General features: G+C 35.3%; 1 protein-coding gene across 1 annotated transcript; it reads right to left on the bottom strand.

Annotated features, from left to right (window-relative positions):
• Positions 1-370: 370 nt before the first annotated feature.
• LOC145688934 (uncharacterized) lies at positions 371-9,746 on the bottom strand. Its single transcript, XM_081763100.1, has 3 exons — positions 9,626-9,746; positions 3,043-3,159; positions 371-612 (listed from the first exon to the last, which is right to left on the bottom strand). Exons 1-3 carry the CDS (start codon positions 9,638-9,640, stop codon positions 406-408), a joined length of 339 nt encoding a protein of 112 aa, XP_081619226.1. The 5' UTR covers positions 9,641-9,746; the 3' UTR covers positions 371-405.
• Between the last annotated feature and the right edge of the window lie 8,564 nt (positions 9,747-18,310).

Raw genomic sequence — 18,310 nt, 5'->3', positions numbered from 1 at the left:
GCGTTTTTCAACATGTATAAATATACACAAAAGGAAAGAAAAACACTGAATAAGGTAGCAGAAAACTGGAAGTCCATCCATCTCAAAATCGTGACGCAAAACTGACTTAACTTGACTTCACTTGACTCCACTGATTTTTAAAATTCCTATGACGATAAGTAGACAGTTGAAAATAGTCACTATCAGTTTTCTTTTCCTATTTTGGTCGAACAATGTTGTAAGACAGAAACTTCATTACATCTATACTGGAGTGATATTCCCGTCATTTTTGTCTTCGGAAAAGTGACCGCATCATGAGAATTTGTTGAATTGCTTTATTTTTAACTTTTATTACAAAAAATATACAAAACTTGCAAAAAAAAATCTTAAACAACGGATATTAATTTTTTAAAAGTTTCCAAGTGGTTAAAGTTTTCCAAACACTTTGGTCCCAAGCGAAGATCCTACAAGTCTCGGTGTGCTGATTCCATAACTTTTATATTTGAAACTGTGTGGGCCTTTGACAAAAAATTCACCAGCAATCAAAGGTCCATCAACTATTTCATACTGTTGCTTGTAGTCTCCTGTTTTAGGATCATTCACAGCATAATGGTAAAGATATTGAGGGTAAAACTGGAAGAAAAGAAAATAATAAAAACGTTTACAAATACTTACTTTGTCTTCTTAACAAAACAATTGAAATTACAAGTAATATATGTGTGTATCACTGTTAGGAGTATATATGTGTGTAATTGTTAACAATATATATAAAATTTGCATAACATCATATATTTTACATATATAATAGATAAATTTTGATTTGTAGAAAAGTAACCTTATCACAGAAACAGGGAGTTATCATTGAAATACTAAGAAAAAGAGCATTTTGTAATTCAGTTTCATTCTAGTATAATATGGATCATCGTATTGCCGGTGGTACATTATTATTATTATTATTATTATTATTATTATTATTATTATTATTATTATTATTATTATTATTATTATTAAAGTTAATGAAAATTTCACTATTAGTCCATATTTCTTCTGAACTGTTGGACAAGACACTTTATTTATTTTATATGGAAGTTCGCCGGGATCGTAATACTGCAAATTATGGATGCTTGAAAATATCATAATACTTTCGACAAAATAGATACTTCCAAATATCTAGGACAAATATTAACGGACCAAAACCATATCACAAAGAAATAAACGGTCGAGTGAAAGCACGAAATTCGTGTTATTATTCAGTTCAAAATCTTTTGTTGTCCCGACTTCCGTCTAGGAATTTGAAACTTAAAATGTATAAAACGATAATTATTCCTGTTGTGCTACATGGGTGCGAAACAGGATCGCTTAGTTTAAGGGAAGAACTGAAAATATTTGAGAATAAAATCCTGGAACGATTATTCGGACCAAAGAGAAACGGGAATTGGGGAATGGTTGAAACTTCGTAACGAGGAACTGCATAATTTATACGGTTTACCAAACGTTGTTAGGGTCATCAAGTCTAGGAGGCTTAGGTAAACAGGTCATGTAGCCAGAATAGAAGAAAGTAGGAAGGCTTTCAACGTTTTTACTGGAAATATAATCGGGAAACATCCATTAGGAAGACCTCGTCGCAGATCAGAGGGTAATATTAAGATAGATCTCACAGAAATATCAGTAGAAACTGATCCATTTGGCTAAGGACAGAAATCAATGGAGAGCTTTGGTGAACGTGGCATTAAACCTCCGGGTTCTATAGGTCATAGAGTTAGTTTTTACAGGATTCATTATTCGCTTGCGCTAATTCCTTTAAAACAGTTAGCATACTATATAGGCATGTGAAACATACAAGAAAGCTATCTTTTTGCACAGAGCACAAATATCTAATTCACTTCAATGAGTTCGATATGGATAATACGAGAAGGTGAGCTGAGGAAAGGGCATAAGAAAGCTTGGAGAATCATACAAGTATAGATCGTTCCCCACAACATTACCTTCCTTCTAAGAGAGTTGGATTACGCCAAAGACCCAGCACGAGACCACCATATTGCATAAAACGTTTATTATATGATTTATCTGTAAGGCAGCGAAAGCCTCTGCTGTATATTGTTTCACAGAAAATTGAAGAAGTTGGAGTTATTTAACTAGTAAGTGAGCGAAGTAAGCTGAGAAAATACAATTCTTTCGTATATTGATAAAAATCAGATCAAACTTTGTTGATAAAAAAAAAAAATCTTCCGCATTTGTGTTCTGCTTGTGTTTAATAGTTGTTGTTGATGGCGAGTTTTCTACATATTTTTCACTAGAATCACCTAAGTAGGACTTAAAATATTGTAATGTTAAAAAGTGAATTTTTGGATCCTGTTTTCTTTTTGGGAGGGGGACAATAGATACCTAGAGCCGATGTAGGGCGGCCGAATTAGCTGAGTCAATTCATTAACGTTTTTGAGTATCGGTGATTTTAAAAGTACCTATTCATATCTTTATACTGTATTTGGCAAAAACATGGATATTATGAAAAAGTGATGAAAATAGACAGAAAGCTTTCGAAATGTGGATGTTGAGAAGAATGTAGAGAATTAACTGGGCCGCGCGTAAAACGAATAAAAAGGTGTTAAAATGGTGGCAGAGAAAAGAACAATTTTAGATATTATTGAGAAAAGGAAGATAAACTGGTTGGGACATTGACTAAGAAAGAATTGTATCATAAGAGACGTGCTAGAGAGTATGGTGGCAGGAAAGATAGGGATAGGGCGAAGAAGGTTATAATTAATGGACGATATTAAAACAGAAAAATCATACGTGAAGACGAAGAGGTTAGCTGAAGATGGAGCAAGTAAATGTTCTGGCATATGACCTGCCAATAATGGCAGAATACCTATGATGATGAATACCTAGTCTCATTTTTTACTATTAAAATATTGGTAGTAAAAGTTACACATCGCACCATTAGATGACAACCATCCTCCTCCATCGGCTTGACATCTACCTGACGAAACTGAAACTTCTAGTGTGTATCTTCTTTACTATAATTTATTTTTTGTACTAGTCTACTGACAATGTAATACTTACGGTGCTGGTTTCGATGTGTGCAGGAGCGTAGCCAACAACCGAATTCTCCTCGTGTGAAGGCACTGCATCAACTATTATAGAGATGCCTACCAACACACTAGCGAAAAGAACAAACACCTGTAGAAGAAGAAAAGAGATTGATCAGCTGTTTTCGCAAAAAAAAAAAAAAAAAAAAAAATCATAGTTCTTAAAAGTATAAATAAATTTAATTTTCGATGCGGTGCCAAAGTACGAAAGAAGTACACCTTTGTCAAATATTTCTTTTACTTTCAAGGGAAACTCTCTATTCGGAAATGATGAAAATATTCGATATTTTCTTTTTCGCTCTAAAGGATAAAGTTTGGACGTCCATTTGTCAGTTCGGCTGGGAAATATTCAGAAAGCTTATTTTACTAATGAGAAAGCTTTGTTTGCCAAAATAACTAACTAAAATAAAACCAAATTTAAAAAGTCATAATTGAAATGGGGTCAAAATAGCCCATATGCAGCATTTCCTTATTTGTCAGTAGTGTTTAAAGTCGTACTGATGATTGTCGTCAGCGGCGTAGCGAGCATTACAAGATTGGGGGGGGGGGATGACACTTGAAATTGCCAAGTCTTGATTATATATATATATATCAAGTGTTTCGAAAATCTTAGTCTCACTTTTACCAACCCTGCGGAAAACTTCACAGCAACCTTATTTTCATATTCGCCCCATTCCGTGCCCCATCTGAGATACGAATACGAACAGCCCCCGGTTTCGAGTAAAATTTCACACCTCAACTCAGAATCACTATCATCTCCCACGATGCACAACTGTTAATTTGACAACTTATGGCTAGTTTTGGTAGTCTGCGCCAGTCAGTCCTCCCAGAAATGCGGAGAGTTTTTTTCTCTTCTGTCCTCCAGTCTCCTCCCACTTCGATTTCATAATTTCGCACTCTGATGAAAATTATTAAATACCGGCAAGAAAAATACTAATATATAACCTGCCTTTTAGGCGCCCCTCCAACCACAAGCTCGGGGCCCGTGCCTCGCTTGCTCCCCCATGAGCTACATAAGTAACATACAATGATTACGTAATGCTTTGACTTATAAATACTATAAAGAAAGGAAGGATTGCAATTTTTGTTTTACTTTCCGAAAGAACCAACTACGTGATTAAATATAAAGTAGGAAAGGCAACACATTTGTATGAAAATGAAGTGAAACACACACCGGTTTATGCTTTCACTCAGCAGACGTATTGTTTGGCCCCCAAAATGTGACTTTTAGAATCATGCACTTAGGTTCATAGCGGAAGAGACAGAACGACTTGTCTCATCCATTGTAGCTTTCGTCCATCGAACAACATTTCCAGAAACCTACAGTGCCCCCCTGTGCCGTGGCATGGAAAATCAGCGGCCGGGGCGAGAGTATACGACGGCGTCCTCGTACATATGAGTTAGGACAACAGATCATCCGCGAAGCGCCACCATGGTTGGCGCGAAGCGTAAGAAAATTTTCAAAAAGAAACCCTGCTTTTCCTTGATTTCGAACACCTTTTATTACTTTTTTCCTTCCATTTTATGTATGTGCACATATATTTTCCTAACAAGAGTAACATTATAGGACCATTTCCTAAAGCAGAAAGAGGATTTAAGTACATACTAGTAGTATTCCAAATAATTTTTCCTCTCTCTCTTTTTCTTTCATTCTCTTTTTTTCATTTTTCTCCCCAATTTTGCGCCCCCTTTCTTCGGAGCCCGGATCTATCGCCCCCCATTATGCAAGGCACTGATGATAGCATTCCCAAAACACACTTTTGTTCAGTTCTCCCTACTCGAAAAGCCCTGTAAATAGAAAGTCTTACTGCAAAACAGAACTGAAATAAGCTATTCTTGTCCTCTATATTAATATGATCACCTTTTGTTTCAAAGCGAAAGGTTTATTTACACACAAAGCATACACCGTTACACAATACAAAGTATATTCACTCTGGTATCAAAATCTACTTCCCTTTGACACTTTACTATTAGAAAAAAACTCTTAAATTTGTCAAATTCACATACCATACATAGTAAAAGGTTTATACTAATAAACCTGCCATGTTTTCTTCATGGGAATACGGGACATCTTAGATCCCCTTCCCCCCAAAAACTTTCCAACAAAATCCAATAAACTGTACCTCTGGTTATGAATAACAGTATAATAGGCCGCGGTGGCTCAGTGCTATAGCGTTCACTTCTGGTGCATGGGGTCCTTGGTTCGATCCCAGCTCGCTTCAAGTGAGCTTTGTAGTGGAAAAACATCGTGTGCGTGGGTTTTCTCAGGGTTCTCCCGTTTCCTCCCACTTTCTTCATTCCACCATTTCATTCATTTCTCATCATCACCATCTCCTTTAGCCTAGCCGACATTTAGTTTTTTCAACAATATAATAGGCGCAAGTTCCCTAAGCTGCAACTACTTTTCTCTCGTCGTTCCCTGCAATTAACTTTACGGACTGAAGATGTTTACAATCCAACTACAATAAAAAAAATGCCTTAAAAACTTAAGATAATGTCTTATAAAAAGCTATTCTTTACAGAAAAACAATATGCAAACGGTTCTAATCAGTGATACAATCTACATTCAATATTCTTCGCGCGTTTAGCAATATTTATTTACATGATAGTATTTGCCAAAATTACGTTTGTCAGTTTAATCTGATGAAAAGTTGATTTTTCTCCTTGTGTCGTGTATAATTGTCAAGACCAGATTTACATATTTCTAAGCCCTGGACCAAGCACAATTCTGTGCCCATAACATCTCAAAAATATTATAATTCTTGTTACTTTATTTAATGTCTCTCTGAAGAAAAAGTCACTCATCTTTCCTGTGCTTGTACATGTAGAAACACTCAAAGCTATCGTACCTTTTTTTCTTTTTTTATGTTGGAGAGTGTCCGAGTTTCCACCAGGTACAATGGAAAAAGCATTGTTGAAAATTTCGCTCGCTCAGCCACTTCACTACTTTTCGAATAAGCTTATATTGATAGGAGAAATGGGATGGAATTAAAATATGGGACATTTGCCTGTCCCGACTAAATTTATTGGGACGCAGTATTCTCGGGCCCAAAATCGGGACTGTCCCGTTTTATACGGGACGAATGGCAGGCTTAATACTAACCAGTCACTGCCTTGTTCTTGTTTTATTAATATCAATTCTTCCAGTCACTACCTGTTGTCTTGAATACGCTCTTGTATCAAATGCTTTGCGTCAATTCTCTACTTGCCACCGAAACGCCTCTTCTGTCTGTCTTTGCATGCCAACTCTATTCTGCTTTTGTCAGTGGTACAATTCCCGATTTTCATTAAAGATTCTTCAAAATGTTTACGAATATCAGATGAACAAAAGTGAAGTGTAATCACTTGCAACAAGTAAAGAAACTTTAAACAAATATATCAATTTATTTCAAGATATGAAACTACACAAAACTTATGCCAAGTCTATAGGAGAACTGATAATAATTTGCAGCAACTGGATACCTAAGAAAATGTTAAACCGAATAAATCAATTGAACAAAACGGCATTCTTCAAATTGCCAACTATGTATTTTAATTTGCCAACTTGTCAAGCGATTGGTAACTTTGGGGGGGGGGGGAGGCTCCCCCCTTTACCCCCCTTAACGACGCCCCTGATTGTCGTTTGAGATTTTGCTTCGAGATGGAGAAGTATATTCAATACAGGTGAAGAAATCTTTGAGTTTCACGCCCAACGGTTATGCCGGTTAGGCTAAAGGAGACGGTGACGATGAGCAATGAATGAAATGGTCGAATGAAGAAAGTGGGAGGAAATGGGAGAACTCCGAGGCGCGAGCTGGCATCGAACCAGGGACCCCATACACCAGAGGTGAACGCTCTAACACTGACAAGGGTAGTATCAATGAGCTCATATTGAAACCTACCGTAAAATTTTACTCAGAGGTAGGAAGTCCCACAGAAAGACCACACACAAAAAAAGCAGCTGCGTTTTTGAAGTGCAATTAACCAAAATGGTAGATTGAAATGTCGCGTATCCATGTCGAAAATTGCACAATACGTTCAGTACCACCCCTTGTAAACTGCCTGTTAATAATAAGTCAGTAACAACAATGTGGGTACATACTATACCTAAGGGGAAGTCGTAAGGTAAGATGAACCTTGATGGCAGCCATCTTGAAATCCACCATTTGAATGCAGGTCAAGCTTTGTAAATAGGAATAAGGCAATATGATACATGATTTTGGGCTAGAATTTAAGCAGAAAACAATGGTAGCATTAGTTTTAAGATACGTGCATTTGGTAAAATGTTACAGGCATATTTATTGTGTATGTTTCGTGTGCACAACCCCCGAATGAAGCAGCTGTCCAAAAATAAGTTGTCGCTATTAAAATGTAACTCCTACTCGATAATTTTCATATTATCTGGGCTATCTCCGCTCCTATTCAACCGATTTGAACCAAATTTTCAGAGTAGTCTTTCAAAAGTATTTAGTTGTGGCCACCATAATTTCAAACAAATCATCAGAAAACTTCTACGTGGTGTTTAAACTATTTTGTACTATTCCAATGTAATTTTCGTTTTGTCCGGCTTGTATCTCCGCTCCTATTCAACCAATTTGGACCAAATTTGCCGACTAATCTCCTACAAGTGTGTAGCTTTGCTCAACAACATTTGGGACAAATTGGGAATATATATATAAAGGGTGTCTCCTACATTTTTGTATTTTACAAATTGTTGGACAGTGCTTCATTCGGGAGTTGTGCACAATACAAAACATACACAATAAATATGCCTGTAACTTTTTGCCAAATGCACATATCTTAAAACTATTACTACCATTGTTTTTTTGCTTAAATTCTAGCTTAAAATCATGTATCATATTGCCCTATTCCTATTTACAAAACTTGACCTGCATTCAAGATGGCGGATTTCAAGATGGTTGCCGTCAAGTTTCATCTTAACGTACGACTTCCCCTTAGGTATAGTATGTACCCACATTGTTGTTAGCTCGCGCCGTGTGGACTTTGTGGTGGACAAACACCGTGCTCGTGGGTTTTTTCGGGGTTCTCCCGTTTCCTCGCACTTTCTTCATTCCACCATTTCACTCATGTCTCATCATCACCGTCTCCTTTAGCCTAACCGGCATAACCGTGGGACGTCAAACAAAGATTTCATTTCATTTCATTTCATTTCCACATTGTTGTTATTGACTTTTTATTATTAACAGGTAGTTTACAAGGGGTAGCACTGAACGTATTGTGCAATTGTCGACATAGACGCGACATTTCAATCTGCCATTTTGGTTAATTCCACTTCAGAAACGCAGCTGCTTTGTTGTATGTGGTCTTTCTGTGGGACTTCCTTCCTCTGAGTGAAATTTTGCGGTAGGTTTCGTTATGAGCGAATGAATGACTCATGATCCTTGTGAGTAACCTCGGTCCCAATACCAGTGAAGAGTTCAGCGTTTTAATTATTACTATATTACTATAATTATCGAATTATTGAATCATATATATTCCTGCCCATCCGAAGGCGTCTGCTAACGAAAGAAGGAAGATCATTCTTTATTGATGTTTAAAAAAAGGCAGACACTCTTTATTTACTCCATGAAAAAGTTCTTCCCTTCAATTATAAAAGAAATATCTTAGTGTTTAATGTCAAGATTCATGAATTCCGTGTCGGCTACTTGGAGTTGAAATTGGGGTTCTTTAAATTTGTCTACCTGTTCTGATGTTAAATAATATGTACTGTAAAAATTCCTTAAAGGACAAATATTGTTCTGTTGTTTTGTCTGAGATTAAAGGACATTTCTATTGTTTGAAATGAAATTACTCAGTGGAATTCATTCCTATCTTATTAATAACTTGTTAAAGATGATTTTTCTACGAATTAGCTGATTTTCATGAAACATTGAAAACATAGACTATCTTCTTTTAGGATTACTAATGATGTCAAACTTGTGATACCAGAGAGTTAAAATAAATACATTATTTACCTTATTGAAATGTATACTATCCGAATTCCAGTATACTTATTGCTTGTTTTAACGCGTAAAAAGTGGATAATAGCAATCGAATGTTGTCTTTTGTCCTTAATATCTGACACTAAATGTAGATAGTGTTCGTATGTTTTCTAAGAATATTTCCGTCGACTGACAATTTTTTTTCTCTTTTCTCATCAAAATTTCCCTAGTTTGTTGATGGCTATGAGAGAAACTCCGTGATAAGATGAATTTCGCTATATTAAAGGAAGCGTCAACCACACTTGCATTTGCTTCTTTTTCTTTAACTTTTTTCTTCACTTTTTTTCTCACAAAAAAGGTACAAATATACCCAGCGAACAACGGGTGCAAACTAATCTACTTTGAACACACACACAAAACACACACTATTGCATAAGGCCCTTTTAGTTTAAAATCAGAACTTTCAAAGTCGATGGGTTCCTTCCGACAAAGCCATGAATGTATAGTATTTTAACAAAGCTAGAATAAAGATTATTTTAAAATTATTTACTAAATGTTAAGGCATCGATCTCAAGAAATAGATAATGGAAAAACAGATAGCCAAGTGAAATAAAACACAAAGATCAAAACACTTACGAATTCTCGGTTCATGATAGAACTTGGAGGTTGTTGGTTAGCTCACTGATACTGATTATTGCTCATATCAAAAGGCACAGTATTTATAAGTGCATCCGCGTAGATGCTATCTAACTTTGTTCAGCTTGTCTATCCCTGAAACAATAAGAATTGTGGCGTGAAGTGATGCATTGCACTCTACGTACATTCAATAAGAAAGTTAACATTGCTATTCTTCAAAACAATTAAAACTATAATTGGAACTGCACATGAAGCTTCAGTGAACACGGAAGATACATGCATTTTCTTGCATCTTATAAGAAGAAAGATATAAAATGATTCTCAAAGATATACTTCACCTGTAAAGACGTGTTTATAACGTGTAGTAAAAAGTAAAAACATTGTGTACATATCTGTACTGGAAAGAAACCAGTTTCTATTTTATGGAGAATAGGTTATAAAGATGTCACAGAAACAAATTGTAGAATATAAGAAGGTTTCCAGAAAATTATTGTATTATTATTATTATTATTATTATTATTATTATTATTATTATTATTATTATTATTATTATTATTATTATTATTATTATTATTCAGGAAAAATTAAAATGCGACTAAAAGCAGGAAATTCGTGTTATTATTCAGTTCAACATCTTTTATCATCGCGAATTTTGTCGAGGAATTTGAAGCTTAAAATATGTCATACCTGTTGTTCTGTATGGTTGCGAAACATAGTCGCGTACTCTGAGGGAAGAGAATAGGCTGAAAGTATTTGAGAACAAAATCCTGAGACGAATATTCGGACCCAAGAGGAACGTGAATGGGGAATGGTGAAAACTTCATAATGAGGAACTACATAATTTATGCCGTTTAGCAGACATTGATAGGGTCATCAAATCCAGAAGGCTCAGATGGGCAAGTTGTATACTCAGAATGGAAGAAAGCAATAACGCTTTCAAAGTTTTAACTGGAAATCCAATCAGAAAACGTCCATTAGGAAGACCTAGGCGCAGATGGGAGGACAATATTAAGGTGGATCTAGCAAAAATAGGAATACTGAGCAGAAACAGGATCCAATTGGCTAAGGACAGAAGTCAATGGAGAGCTTTGGTGAACGCGGCATTGAACCTCCAGATTCAATAGACCATAGAGTTATTATTATTATTATTATTATTATTATTATTATTATTATTATTATTATTATTATTATTATTATTATTATTATTGTTATTATTATTATTATTGCAAGGTTCACGATGGTTTAATGGCAGAGAGCTCACTTTTGGTACGAGAGGTCCTAGTTCGATCACAGGCTGTCTGAGTTTGTGATGAACAACACTATGACTGTGAGCTTTCTCGAGATTCTCCTGTTTCGTCACTCATTCTCATACCACTAATTCGTTTATAATGATTCACTTTCATTAATCATACGTCTCCATTAGACTAAAAAGCTTAACTCTAAAACGTAAAACTACAAAATTCATTTCATTTCTCGCCAACTCTTGCCAGAGTTTCTTCCAACCAATTTTTTAAAAATATGATAACGTAATATTTGTAATGTAACTTCCCTTTGGGTGGGTAGAACGGTCAAACAGAAGCATGGAGAAAGATTGCTACAGTACAGAACAGAACATCAGTATATTTAAGACAACAGGAAATTCATCAGAGTAAGAATGCGATTCCAACAAACATATGTTCTATATCAGAAGCTAACATTCGCCAGAAGAGAATATGGATCATTTACAGTGTCGGTGGGGAAATGTCTTGAAGTTAAGGAGAAATGTCGCCAGCTCTCCACTTCCATTTGTTCTCCTGTATTCTTTGCAAACACGAAGGCCAGAGAGATTATTAACATTTTCTATGAAGAAAACATATGTGAAGTTCCACATAGATTGTTTGTTCATTTGTTCAAGTCTAGCATCTCTTTTCAGTACTGAGTCTATAGAGACGTAGGTGTTACAGCTTAAGGAGAAATTTAAACCACTGTAATGTGATCAAATGCTCCCCAATGTCCGTTGCACCAAAGACGCACTCGTTAGCCAGCAAAAAGGGCAAATTTCAAATAGTTTTTCTTGGTTTTTCTAGAAGAGCTTGTCCTGCAAAAACTACTGAGATTAAAGTAAATATTTATGAGAAAGTTCTAAAAAACAAAGGAAATGACTAAAATCTTGAGATGGTCCAAAATATATTGAAATTCCTAAGATTTACAATGTTAAAAAGTAAGGAAAGAATTTGTGAAGTGTTGTACTGACATGAACCTGAAAGAAAAGAGAGAAAAACTGAATATGAAATTAGATACTGTGTGTTTTGTGTAAAATGTGGTTTCACGAAGATTGTGACATATTTGTTTAAACTTTTGGATTAACTACAGCAGATTTTCAAAGAAAGCATATTAGATTATAGCTTGCAATTTGGAGAAGACACGGTGTATATTTCCCATAACTTTTGAAGTTAACTTTTGAACAAGTGAGTTTCGTTTCATAAAATATGGCTTCAAACTATGGCAGAGTTTCAAACTATGCGAATTCAATACTGAAACCGGAAGTAGGAGGTCTCTTACTTCCGGCTACATAGAAGGATAATGTGAGAGATGGAGCTGTTCATCCGATGCAAACTCCATGTCAAAACCCCATTTCTCACCTTCTTTTACTATTTTTGCGTTATATGGTGATCAATAACAAAACTAGAACTAGTAGTATATTGATGCCACTTCTTGTTTTAGTAAAGAATTACGTGTAGAGATGGTACCTTTTCTTCCATACATTGAATCGATTCCAAATAAGCGCTATTACCACGTTCTATGGCAATCAACGCTGAAACCGGAAACTATTGATTTCTACCATTTCCAATTTGAACAGAGAATTAACAGAAAAGAAGGAAAACTGAAAAATGAAATGAAATGGAATCTGTGAGTTTAACGTCCCACGATTATGCATGTTAGGGTAAGATAGATGATGATTAAAGCAAATGAATGATCATGGAAGAAATGGTGGAATGAAAATTTGGAAGAAACGGAAATGTCCCGAGAAAACCCGTGGGCATGATGTTGTCCACTACAAACTTACTTGGCCGGGAATCAGAACCAGGGACCCCACACACCAGAGATAAGCGCTCTACCACTGAGCCACCGTCCAATCTGAATCGATTCTTAGTAACCACTTGTCGCTATATATGTGTGTATGCTTTATTTCTATGACGATCAACGTTGAAAGCGGAAGTGGTTAGTTTCTGCTCCTTTCGATTTGAATAGAAGATTAAGAGTAAAGGTGGTACTTATTCCTATAATAACACCGTGTGCGTGGATTTCCTCGGGGTTCTCCCGTTTCCTCCCACTTTCTTCATTCATCCATTTCATTCATTACTCATCATCACCGTCTTCTTTAGCCTAATCGGCATAACTGTGGGACGTAAAACTCAAAAAATTTATTTCACTTTTTTTTATTCCTATAACGTTACATCGATTCCAAAAACAAATAAAAAAAACTTCTGGTTATTTCTTATCGCTTTTGCTCTATGTAGATCAACATTGAAACCGGAAGCTATGGTGGATTTCTGATCAGTTCCGGTTTTAGTAAAGAGTTAGGATGAAAACAAAAATTTATTCTTGTGACTTCTAATCTATTGCAGGAAACCCCCTCTCATTATATGTCCATTTTTACTCTGTAGTTATCAACGTTAAAACTGGAAATGATTGATTTCTACCACTTTCGGTTTGAAGAGAGTTAAGAAAGAGTAAAGTAACTGTTCTTAAAATTGTAAGCGTATTTTTTAAAAAAAAAAAAAAACGCATTTTTCTCTTTCTTATCACTTATGATTTATGAAGACCAATATTAAAACCGGAAGTTGTAGTGGACTTGTATCACTTCCGGTTTTAGTAGAGAGTTAAGGATGGAGATGAAATGTAATCTTCGTGCTCTTAATCAATAGCATGAAACTGTCTCTTGCTATCTATGACTGTTTTTCAGCTATAGTAATCAACATTAATACCGGAAATGGTTTATTTCTACCACTTCCGGTTTCAATATCACCTCCATCAACGTACTCGATTCCTAACTTTTAACACTTTACATCCTGTGAAAAATTGATGGTTGTGTATCAAACAGTTCGTGAGATTTTGTGTCTTCCGGATTCTCACACACAGACAGCCACCTGTATATATGTTAGCCTTTAGTAAACCACTCTCCGTAAAAATCATGAAGAAAAAAAAATGCATTGCAGTACGTGTGTTTGCATTCTGTTCATCACGTGTCAGTCTATATCCACATAAACATACGCTTGAAATGCGAGGGAAAGGAATATGTTAAAAAAGCGAAAGAAAGTGAAAGGTATAGAAGCAGCGAAGTATGTCAGATTCACTTCCGCAGTTTTCACAGTCTCTTAAGTTCATTAATTCTATTATATAGTTCTGTGTGAATTCTCTTAATAAGATTTTTGCATATCATTATTGTTTAATTACTCACGGTCACCATTCTTCATCTTTATTTTACATTCAATCGTAAGAAGCTATTTACACCTTTCATTAAACATTGACCATCACATTTTTTATTAAGCAAAAGACATAATTAACACTCTATTACCACGAAATTTACTTCTCACTATACACTTAACAAACTCATAGCAAATTGTGAAATTAAATGACATGTTTGTGTTGAATGTCTGGAGTTCTCAGACCTCAGAGAATATTTAGTACTTCCTAACAATATTACTTAAGATTTTTTGTGGGGGAAACTTTGTGATCGGATTTTTGCTCTTGTATCTCCTGAAATAGTTAACGTTCTTCGAGGCTACTTCTATTGTTATCATTATTGTTATTTTCAGTTATTTCTCTTGTTATGTGTTTTCTGTATCGTTAGATTTAACACTACTTCTATTTTGGTTTTAGATCTATTTTTATTCAATCACTTCATCGAGTTTATGCTATTGTAGCTCAAAGCTTTTGAGAAATCTGATATTATATCATTTTCAGGGGAGGTAAAAAGCATGTGGTGGGAAAATGTAGCCTCAACGATACGTACGCGTTAAGCACATAATGAATCAAAATTATATGTCACACTTCACTCAAAAAAAAATCACGTGTACCTTTGTGATGGTGTGAGAGAAATATTGTATTTAATTTCACAATGTTTGGTTGCCTTTTCAAAAGTAACCTACTATAGTTTCATTTACAATACAGATTATTTTGTTATCTCATTTTCCACAGTATTGAATTAAAGAGAACAATATTTAAAAGAACTACGTTCCTTAGAATTCGTTCATTTTACACGAACAAAAATTATGTATGTGGTTCCTTTCTTTTCAGGTGAAGTGAAACGAAGGTGAAAGTTCGTTCATTGTATAAAAGAATATGAACGAAACACTTTTACTTTTCTTCTGTAATTATCTACTATGGGTAAATTTAATCCCTTTTTTTTTAATTTTGTTGTGTTATGGTTTGTAGTAGAACATTATGAATGTATATATTTTGGAAATATTAATTAGTAAAGTTTGGAAAAATACAAATGTGTTAATACTATGTCTGACAACAGTATCTGTTTTATAAATGATAAGCTTTCCAAGTGGCATATAAGCTTACCATGTGCCCTTCAGCTTTCTACGTACTTTAAGATGGACAAGACAAATCCACAAGTTTGGTCTATCAATCAAAACATATTTATCCTGTCTGTCTGTGGGTCCATCCGTCCGGGAAATAATTCCATACTTGTCCGTGTGTAACCCTTAAGCATCTTTAACTTCGTAACAAAACGGGAAGCGATATAAATCCAGGACAACTTCCGTTTTCAACATTGGTCTACATAGAGTAAAATAGTGGGCTTTCAAGGTGTCACCCATGTATTCACCTTGTAAGATTGTAGCGAATAGCCACGTAAAGCTTCACAATGAACGACAGCGGGATTCGAAACTGAGAGCTTCCAATTGCAAAATGAGGCTCCTGACCGTCCATCTACACTCAAATTTTAGAAATGTAAGACTTTTCTTCCATAATTTTCATTTAATATCCTACATTTCTGTAGATTTCATGCAGTTAGGTAAGGACCTTACCTTTTTCTCTTGTTGCGTAAAAAAGAAAAAAAAAGTATCCTGTTGGGATGTAGTATGGGCAGGAAGTTACATGAAATTGTACACATGCCGTTACGTAGCTGTTGTTAGGTAAATAGTATGTGAAATGTTGGAGATCAAACGGAATCGCTAGATTATGAAGAAGTAATTAATGTACGTGTGAGTTGAGACGTACTAATATTTTTAGTTATGAGCCGTAGCGATTGTATATCTACAAAATAATAGTTGGATAGTTCTTGTGAAGAAGTGTATACCAATAAGAGGTATAGAAATAAAAGTGATCATTGGTACTTAAGTGCGTTATTGATCTGGGCAAGTTTGCAGTAATACATTAGTCACAATTGAAGTGTGTTTATATTCTTTTAGTAAGAATATAGAATTGTATATTGGCGCAGTCATTCATTGAAGTTACGCTCTGATTAATCATGTCTACCATTCCAAGCTTTCCGATCTTTAATGTGGAAACTGATCGCCTCCAAACTTATTTGGAACGATTTGAGTTTATGTGCATAGCAGCACAAATACCAGATGAACGAAAGGTTGCAACATTATTTACAGTAATGGGAACAGAAGCTTATGATCAACTATGTAACATTTGCTGGCCAGATTCTCCATCAGCAAAATCTTATGAAGACATCGAGATCGTGATGAAAAAATATTACGCTGCAAAAGTAAATATAATTTCGGAAAGATATCAATTTCACATCATGCGTCAGAAGCCTTACCAGTCAATTTCATCTTTTGTATTGGATTTAAAAAAACAGTCAACCTTCTGTGGATATACCTGTTGTTTGGACGAAAATTTGAGGGATCAATTTGTTTTGGGGATTGCGGACGAATCAATTCGTAGAAAGTTACTCAATACACGAGATCTAACATTCAGCAAAGCAACAGAAATAGCATTAGCAATGGAAAGTACCGAACAACAACTTCGGTTTTATAAGTCATCTGAAAAAAGTGAATTAAACGCTATCCAATCGTCAAGGGTTCGTCAAAAGAACGACAGTTCATCAACATCACATAGCTCTTCGTTATCTTCTGCTCAGGCTTCACCAAAGTCAAAGAGTAATTGCCGATATTGTTCGATGCAGCATAAACGAGGACGTTGCCCGGCATGGGGAAAGATTTGTTTACGTTGTGGACGAAAAAATCATTTTGCTTTGACATGTAAATATGATTCGTTTGTGTCTTCAGAATCAGAACGTCAAACACAAGGTTTAGTTAATTCTGGAGTAATTTGGCAAACATTCTACGGCTTGATACAATCTGGGTGGAAACTCCAAATGCAGATATAGCAGGAACAGACCCAAGTTCGGCTTCGGATATGTTACCAGCAATTGCAGACAGTACAAGTAGCGATATGGAACAGCCACAGATTAACGAACATACAGTAAGTACTTCTGTAGATTCTGTGACGGACGAAGAAATGGGATTGAAAAACAATTCAATGTCAAATGATGAAATCCAAAAACCAATACATATTGTACAGCGTAAAAGACGCATGAGAAACAAAAGAGCATCATCACACCGGCAACTAAAATCAACTACTGGTACCGAAACAGAAAAAGCAAATAAAAAAAGTGTAGAAAAGAAGTCGACAGATGGCATGGCTAGCAACTCGAATGGTGAAGATCCTTTGCATAAACGGTCAATTGATCGAGATAATTTGTTAGTTGCGGTAGTTGAGAAACTAGAGAACTTAGAGGCACAGATTGATGAGCTGAGAACCTGGTGCAAAGCACCGAAGAAGAAAGACAAGCGAGATTGACAATTGAGAGTGTATTCATGATTAATTGTTGTAATGAAAAAAATACTAATTGTATTTAATGTTGTTTTTTAGTGGCGGCGGTTTTTTAGGTAACAGGGGGAGAGTGTTGGGATGTAGTATGGGCAGGAAGTTACATGAAATTGTACACATGCCGTTACGTAGCTGTTGTTAGGTAAATAGTATGTGAAATGTTGGAGATCAAACGGAATCGCTAGATTATGAAGAAGTAATTAATGTACGTGTGAGTTGAGACGTACTAATATTTTTAGTTATGAGCCGTAGCGATTGTATATCTACAAAATAATAGTTGGATAGTTCTTGTGAAGAAGTGTATACCAATAAGAGGTATAGAAATAAAAGTGATCATTGGTACTTAAGTGCGTTATTGATCTGGGCAAGTTTGCAGTAATACATTAGTCACAATTGAAGTGTGTTTATATTCTTTTAGTAAGAATATAGAATTGTATATATCCCTGGTTTTGTGAAATTCCTAATACGTACACGCTTAAGAAATGTGAGGAAGTTTTTACCTTTTCAGTATAACCGAGCATTCTTTCTATTTATCCTTTCTAACTGTTATACTTTTGATTCTGTATTCTCTGACTAAGTACACACGGATTAGACCCTCATTAAATCCCTTCATGGGGTTAAAATTGGAATAATAATTTACCCAAATTGACTAAGTTTCGTTAAGAGGAGTGTCCTTCTCAAATTGGCTACAAATTTAAATCATTCATTTCTATTATTTGGGAAGCTTCATTTATTTCTGACACACTTGGAACAATCTATTGAGAATAATTCTTTAACAAGGACGACCGTGGGATTTTTCTATACGGTGGAAGAGCAAGAAAACGATTCCAGTGATATACATAACAGCGA

Source organism: Thermobia domestica, chromosome 7, assembly GCF_964235325.1.
Source record: "Thermobia domestica chromosome 7, izTheDome1.hap1.1, whole genome shotgun sequence".
In the NCBI taxonomy this organism is placed as follows: Eukaryota; Metazoa; Arthropoda; class Insecta; order Zygentoma; family Lepismatidae; genus Thermobia; species Thermobia domestica.
This window is presented reverse-complemented; position numbering and strand designations above follow the sequence as displayed.

Bases quoted from the DNA above. Each gene is read 5' to 3' on its own strand.
- LOC145688934 (XM_081763100.1), bottom strand. The intron at 613-3,042 runs GTAAGTATTACA...CTTTTCTTCCAG, and splicing joins CACACATCGAAACCAGCACC to TTTTACCCTCAATATCTTTA.